This window comes from Tuber melanosporum (assembly GCF_000151645.1).
Source record: "Tuber melanosporum whole genome shotgun sequence assembly, scaffold_65, strain Mel28".
Taxonomy (NCBI): domain Eukaryota; kingdom Fungi; phylum Ascomycota; class Pezizomycetes; order Pezizales; family Tuberaceae; genus Tuber; species Tuber melanosporum.
The window spans coordinates 189,184-196,847 of NW_003299112.1; the positions used below are offsets into that span (position 1 = coordinate 189,184).

Genomic DNA, 7,664 nt, shown 5'->3' on the forward strand with positions numbered 1-7,664 from the left:
CCGACACCAACGTAATCACAGCTCTGGACAGGTCCTGCTCAAAGCTTCCTAGGCCGACGCCCGTACGGCGTTCGTACAACTCTTCCATGAAATTAGAAACACCTCCCAACCACTTATTCACCCGCTTCATGTACTTTTCCAGGCAGTACTGGTATACCTCGCGAAATATCTTTATCCTCAAAGGCTGTCCCACCCCCGAGGGGATCGGTGGCGACGGGATCGGGTCCCCATCCAATTCCTCGGTCCCCTGGTTCCCATGCCGTGCCTCCGCTCTCTGCCTCGCGTACTCGTCTGACAAAGCCTGCAACTTTCCCCATATATTGTAGAGATGGTTAACAAGGCTATCCCCAACGTCTTTGTTCTCAGCGATCGTCAAGCGAATTTCTTTGGTACGGTGTTTAAATTGTAGAGCTATTGCGACAAATTGAAAATTTGGCCGAGAAACAGATATGTGGGCAAGGGCATCCATGACAGGGCGGGTGCGAACGTTTGTTCCATAGTGATCGACGATGCCGGATGTGAGGCCAGAGGGAGGGTCCAAGCGGCGAGTAGAACCATCTTGCCCACTCCTGAATTCGTAGCACATCAGAGCCACCAGGTGGTGCGGGTCGAGTTGGTTGGCCATGGCTCCGAATCCACCAGCCAAGGGGCGGGCGGGATGTGGTGGGTGATTACTCGGACTAGTTATCGAAAGCATTAGCACGGCAATAAAGTAAGCGAGCCACTTAATCATACCGTCAATAATGGTAATCTAGCGCACCGTGAGAGCCCTCGAGATCCACTATCTCCGGCACCCCTGTAGCGCTCCTGAGAAGAATTGCCGTTTTCACGACGCGGTATAGGGCAGGCCAACTAGGTTGAGCCTCGTTGGCTGGTGTTTTCAGTTCTGTTGACTGTCGAACGAGACCTTATCGTGAGCAAACCAGCTGATTTCCGCTGATAATCTGAAAGCAGATTTCAAGAATTTTTCCACCGTGGCAGGAGTGAAAAGATTGACGAGAGGGAAAATACAAAGAGAAAAAGCTGGCAAACACAGTGATGACGATGGATAGGGGCGTTGTAGGGGCGGGGAGGAGAGATGAGGCTGTAGATGGATAAAGACGTAGTTCAACACCGTGCACTGAGCAGAGAAGAGAAGGATAGAGAGAAGAGGAAGAATGAGGGAGGGGGTCGAGGGGTCGAGGGGTCGAGGGGGGTGACTATGTTCGAGAGAGAAGGAAGGAAAGGCGTTTGCATGAGTGGCAAAACAAAGAGAATGAGAAAGAGCTGTGCCGAGACATATGTCATATTAGTAATCACATGATACCAATTTCTCCCCACGCAGCACGTGACCTTTCGTAAGGGTTGCCGTACCGTACCGCAACATCCCCGAGTCGCTTCTCATTGCGCACGATCTCCCTACCCGATGGGGCTCCGGTTTGAGTTATAGTCTAACTTCAAAAAGCCCCGATTCGATTCAACCCCCCATTCTAGCTCCCCCGGGTGCGATTACCGAAGGCCCTCGTTGCAACTCTGCGCCCGACCCGACCCTGCCCGACTCCAGTCACAGGATGCGCATCGCAGGCCCGAAGGGTTCTGCGATGGCTGCCCCATTTCCTGTGCCCAGAAATCCATCTGAAAGGGTACTACGCCTGGTTCGGCACCGCCACCCATATGATACATTTAAATGCGTCAACTAGGCACGACCTTGGGGTAAGTGGGGAGGTTCACTTGTTCCCCCTTTGCACAATGTCTACCTCTCCCATACGTACTCCCATACTAACAAGCGGGAGACATGCCTCCCACTATTCACGGCTACCACACCTCCGGCTTTCCCGGCCTCCTTCCGACCCTCCTATCCGTCCAACGGATGCTTCAATCGTCCTGAGCAGCGACGGCTAAAGTAACGGTCGCACAATATGGCCTTCGGTGAGTACCGGTAGTAAGGTTCTCCCTTCGCACAACCTAGCTGACCAATGGTAAATCCGGAGATGTAAAGCGCAACGGGGCCATCCACCGATCCTTCCGACTGTCGCCACACATATCCATTCTCTATCAGGTGTCTCATTCCGCTTTCGTATTCCCATGCTAATGTGTTGGAGGCCGTAGCTGCTCGGTATGCTTGCTATTGCTATTGTTATCGTTCTCCGCCGTCGCTCTGTCGTCCTTACCCATAGCCATTGGAAGGTGATCACCTGTAACCGTCGGAAGACGGTCCTCGTCGTTGGAGAGTACGAGCGTCCGGTGGAAGATACGAGCATGGGAAAGAGTTGTTCCTCGCTGGAAATCATGGAGGCTATTGGAAGGAAACCAGCTGGAAGTAGCTGATGCGTGAAGGCGAGGAAGCAGTGAGATTTTTTTCAGAGGGTCTTTCCATTGTTAGCTCGGGCATATGGAAGGGAGAAGGAGACATGTGCGGAGGAGGATGGATATGTGTAGTTACTGGTGGAGGGGCCGGGAGTGATATTTGATTTCTTATATGCGCTCCTGTCCTTTCCCTTAGTTAGCCAAGTGTGAAATACATATCTTCCTTCCCTACCTAAAGATCTTATGCGATCGCCATATCCTATTTCTAGCCGCTACGGTTCTATCGTCACAGGATGCACAACCCGTTCCGGCACCACCAAGCAGGCCACCAATGGCCTCCTGCCCCCTCCCCCTAAATCTGGCATGACCCCCCCGGCATACTCCCCAAGCTGCCGACAGGGGACCTAGGATACTAACAGAGCTTGCGGCCAGGGTAGGACCTAGCCTGTTAGAATAATTGGAGTAATTGGTCCATACGCTACGGTATTAGGCTCCAGGGGGGACTGCTAGACCCGGCCATTCGCTGGATCTCCGAGGGGGGTGATGCTACCCATCACCCAGCTGTTAGGGCAGTTTGGCCAAAGGCAGAGGGGTTACTAGAGGTCAATACCTCAATAGCCCCGTGGGATCACGGGGGGTCACTCGGTCTGGAGGATTCAGGGTTCAATTATCTAGTCCTGGGTAATAGGAGGGTGGGCTACCCGAGGCCTTAGGCGGTGTCGGTGGTGGCGGACCCTGGGCTATAGCAGTGCTCGCACGGTGACATGCGATCAGAGCCTTCCGTCTCTACCGGAATATAGCAGAGGCATCGGTCATATGAATTCCGGGTAGGTCAGGGCCCTTTCCTCCAGTTCGTCACATCCCGTATCGGTGTTGACTATATCCCGTAATGGTGCCAAGCGCTCACTTGTTGGAAGTCGGTCACACATTCCTTATGAGCCTCGCCACGCCTAAATGAAGCTATAGAACAGACCACAACCACCTTCCAATCCGGACGACGAGGACGAGGGCAGGTACAGCTATTATGAGGAGTGCGAGATGCGGGGTGACGATCGCGACAACTAAGCCACCGGCATCCGCCGGAACGAAATCTGCATTGGTCTGAGTACTGCGGTAGTTGGGGCAGGCACGGACACTGGTGTGGGCATCAGTGATTCGTGATAAGGCACGTCTGCACAAAGCTAGTGATATAGAATGGCCGCACAGAGCCCCGATTAGGAAGCTAATATCATAGCTATATATCAATGGCCTCCTCCTGCTCCTCCCAAGTTCCTTCATCTGATAAAATCCCTTGTTTAGATCCGCCACCAACCCAATGCAAGAAATCCCCCCATTTGTACTCAAGATTATGCAAGTTGAAAAGCCATTTTCCATTGTTCTATACCGCAAAAGGATATATAAAACGCAACAAGAGAAAGCCCACCCCATCCGCACTAGAGTGAAAAGGAAGGCCTAGCTAGGAAAGGAAATGGAAAAAATGGAAAGAGATATCGGAAGACAAAAGGAAAACACAGAAAACATCCTAATTCACAGTCGCCCCCCCTGTAATTGTAATCCTCAACCGGAGCGATGGGCATGGTTCTTCTATTCTCATCCATGCCACTGGTCCGTGTCCTCCGATTCCATCATACGCGCTTCCTTTGCCGCCCCAAGGAATAGGGTTACCGGGATGAGCATCGTAACTAGCCACACTTCCACTACGTCCGTGATGAGAGGAGAATCTGCTGTCACCATCGTCCTCATCTAGGTCTTTGTTAATGAGGGCATATTCGTCGTTAGAACTCAAGGCATCCTTGGTGGTTTCCTCAATGTCATGTCCTGCTAGGCTAGGTCTTCGGATGGGGACGCTGCGTTGGCAGAAATACCAAGCGGCATAGCCCGCAATCGCAGCTCTAAGCCAGAAAAGCCTATATCAGGTTAATGAGGAAGAAAATGGAACCGGGGGATGAATGCTGTGTAGGGGATGAATGTCGTGTAAGGTGAGAGGGGTGTGTGTGTATACCACAGAATCACACCGAGTCCGACGGCTACTAAATCCACTGCGGGCGCTTTCCACTTTTGGTCCCCTACTCGCAGTGTTGAAGTGTCCTGAAACATGTACCCGCACTGTGTGGTTTAGTTCGATAGTCTCAGCTGTGTTTTGTATCGCTCATCATCTGTCACTGGACATCCCACTGACGTATAAACGGAGGAGCAAATTGGTCATCTGCCATCAGATGGGGCAGTCATTGTAGGTTAACAGGTGCTGAGCTTTAAGGTCAATAGTATCACCTACGACTGCGTTCCGGTGAGGAGCATGTAGGTCCGCATTGCCAGAGATTTATGGTCATCCAGTGGCATGAGGAAAGAATGGAACTGAGGAATGAATGGCGTGCAGGGTGACGGGGGAGGGGGGGTATATACCCTAGAATCGTACCGGGTCCGACGGCTGCTTGGTCCATCTTACATGCTTCGGGGCTCCTACCGGCTCAATGCACATCCACCCCCACCCCCCCTCTTGACCCCACACCTTTCGTCCTTCTCCCCCTTCCCACCAGAGATCCCGCCATTAGTGTAGTCAGCGATAGAAGGCCGTGAACCAGAGAATCCACTTCCAGTGAATTTCCCCTTGGGCATAAGAAACGAGGAAACAAATACTAACCCCAATAACCCAGAACGGGTGCGCAAACATTTTTGTCCTCTGAAACTGGGGTCACGCATACCAGCGCCAGAACTGCAAACTAACAATACCACAGGTAAACGGTATCGTCAGTTTTCATGACAGTGTGCAGGAGTGTAGATGGGTGATGGGTGGATGGGCACAAGCAGAGGACGGAAAGCTCACCATTTGCCGAGATGTATTTTATCGCACTACTCGCTGGATCCTTCGCCGACATGCTTGTTATAACCACCCTCCATTACCACCACGCTCCATAACGCCTGCGTGATGTGTGCAGAAAGCTGGCCTTTACAAGAATAGCCGTATTCACCATGATGGCCGAGTATTCGTTCCCCGAACCCTTTGGCTCTGCGACCACCACCACACCACAGTCCAAACCGCACCTGCATTTGTGCTGATTCCTGACACTCCCTGCCGTGAGGTCCCAGAGACTGTGACCCGAGCGTCGGAGTTGTTGAAAATGCTGCTCGGCATACAATCGCTATCGCCCGCTCGTTTGTATCGCTATTGCCTATCCGCACACACGCTATCGGCCGCTCGTACGATATCCTTTGTCGCCTGCTCGTGAGCTGTCGCCCCCTCCTGCGCTCTAGCCCGTTGATATCGCTGCCGTTCCTGTTCCCATCCCCGTCATCATTACTTTTGTCGCCCGTTCGCTCGCAGCCATCACACAGAAGTCGTCATCTGTTCGTGGCTGGAGGAAAGATCATGGGCATGAACGTGGTTGGAAGGAAGGCGGAGGCTGGGAAGTAGTGGGAGAGTCCTTTGTAGGAGAGCGGGACACGCGGGGGCTAGGAAGGCGGAAGAGTTCATTGAGAAGCATGTCTTTCTTATGTTAGTGCTGGAGTCAGAATAAGAGAGCAGGAGACATGCGTGGAAAGGATGAGAATAGAAATGTGTGGTGATCGGTGGAAGGGTAGAAGCATTGGAGGATGTGTTCGTTTTTTCAATTATATATACATCCTGTCTTTTCCGTTAGTTTAGTTTTAAATGGAGTGTGGGATGGAGATCTTTCTTCCTCACCGAGAAGTCCTATTGTGCGATCGTGTACTACTGTCCAAGTCTTTGCCTTACCCTATTGCTATAACCCCACCATTTTTCAATAGGAATGGATCGCGGTGGCCACATTGGAAGAGGCGGGGGCGGACGTGTAGGCCGTTAATACTGGCCAAATCTGACGCCTTTCTAGGGATAGTAAATATGGGAGGGGTCGGTCATGGTAGTTGTATTTAACATGGTAGGATCTAACGTGTAGGGTGTGTTTATCGTATTCGGAGGAGTGAGAATGGGGATGGGCGGGTGCGCGATGAGGCGAGAGGGAGGGAGGATGGATGGATGGTCTAAACCTGGAACCCTCCCGCATATGAAAGGGTTTTCGTTTTTAAACCTTGACCGGGTGGCGGTGCAGATCATGGCATTTGCTGGGTGAGTATATTAGACCACGCGCATGGTGGTAGACCCTTTAGTATTCGGAAGGGTTCCAGGTTTAGACCATCCATCCATGCTCCCTCCCTCTCTTCTCCTCATTATGCCCCGGCCAGTCCCCATTCTCACTCCTCTGAATACGATAAACACACCCTACGCGTTAGATCCTACCATGTCAAATACAACTACCAGGACCGCCCCCCCGTATTTGCTATCCCTAAAAAGGCATCAGACCCGGCCAGTATTGATGGCCTACACGTCCGCCTTTGCCTCATCCAATGACGCTACCGCGATCCATTCCTATTGAAAAACAGTGGGGTTATAGCAATAGGATAAGGCAAAGGCTTGGACAGTAGTCCAGTACATGATTGCAAAATAGGACTTCTCGGTGAGGAAGAAAGATCTCCATCCCGCACTTCATTTAAAACTAAACTAACAGAAAAGACAGGAGGTATATATAACCGAAAAAACGAACACTTCCTCCAATCCTTCTATCTTTCCACCGATCACCACACATTTCTATTCTCATCCTTTCCACGCATGTCTCCTGCTCTCTTATTCTGACTCCAGCACTAACATAAGAAAGTCATGCTTCCGCATGAACCCTTCCGTCTTCCTAGCCCCCGCGCGTCCCGCTCTCCTACAAAGGACTCTCCCACTACTTCCAGTCTCCGCCTTCCTTGCAACCGCGTCCATGCCCATTATTCCCCCCCCAACCACATATGGATGACGGCTTCCGTGCGATGGCTGTGAGTGAACGGGCGATCAAAGTAATGATGACGGGAACGGGAACGGCAGTGATACCAATGGGCGATAACTCACGCGCAGGCAACACAAGATATCATACGAGCGGCCAATAGTGTGAGTGTGGTCGGGCAATAGCGATACAAACGAGTGGGTGATAGTGATTACATACTGAGCAGCATTTTCAACCACTCCAACGCTCGAGTCAGGATCTCCAGGGCCTCACAACATGGAGAGTCAGGAGCCAGCATAAATGCAGGTGCGGTTTGGGCTGGGACATGGTGGTGGTTACAGAGCCAAAGGGTTCGGGGAACGAATACTCGGGCGTCATGGTGAATATGACTATTCTCGTAAAGGCCAGCCTTCTCTACACATCACTCAGGCGTTTTGGAGGGTGGTAATGGAGGGTGGTTATAATGAGCATGTCAGCGAAGGATCCAGCGCGCAGTGCGGGAGAATACATATTCGCAATGGTGAGCTTTTCCGTCCTCTTCTTGTACCCGTCCACCCGCCACCCATCTACACTCCTGTACGCTGTCGTGAAAACTGA

At 51.9% G+C, this 7,664-nt stretch overlaps 2 protein-coding genes; one reads left to right on the forward strand and one right to left on the reverse strand.

The window, feature by feature from the left end:
• Window positions 1-328: 328 nt before the first annotated feature.
• Window positions 329-1,287, reverse strand: GSTUM_00010002001 (uncharacterized protein; the record flags this gene model as incomplete). XM_002841006.2 has 6 exons in its annotated part: window positions 329-411; window positions 488-680; window positions 736-781; window positions 834-871; window positions 924-1,084; window positions 1,122-1,287. 5 exons carry the CDS (start codon window positions 1,285-1,287, stop codon window positions 672-674), a joined length of 420 nt encoding a protein of 139 aa, XP_002841052.1. The 3' UTR covers window positions 329-411; window positions 488-671.
• Window positions 1,288-1,413: 126 nt separating this feature from the next.
• Window positions 1,414-2,523, forward strand: GSTUM_00010003001 (uncharacterized protein). XM_002841007.2 has 4 exons: window positions 1,414-1,692; window positions 1,773-1,908; window positions 1,979-2,040; window positions 2,089-2,523. Exons 2-4 carry the CDS (start codon window positions 1,899-1,901, stop codon window positions 2,305-2,307), a joined length of 291 nt encoding a protein of 96 aa, XP_002841053.1. The 5' UTR covers window positions 1,414-1,692; window positions 1,773-1,898; the 3' UTR covers window positions 2,308-2,523.
• The last annotated feature ends 5,141 nt before the right edge of the window (window positions 2,524-7,664 follow it).

Excerpts from the sequence above, each read along its gene's own strand:
- GSTUM_00010003001 (XM_002841007.2), top strand. Across the intron at positions 2,041-2,088 it reads ATATCCATTCTCTATCAGGT|CTGCTCGGTATGCTTGCTAT; the intron begins GTCTCATTCCGC and ends TGGAGGCCGTAG.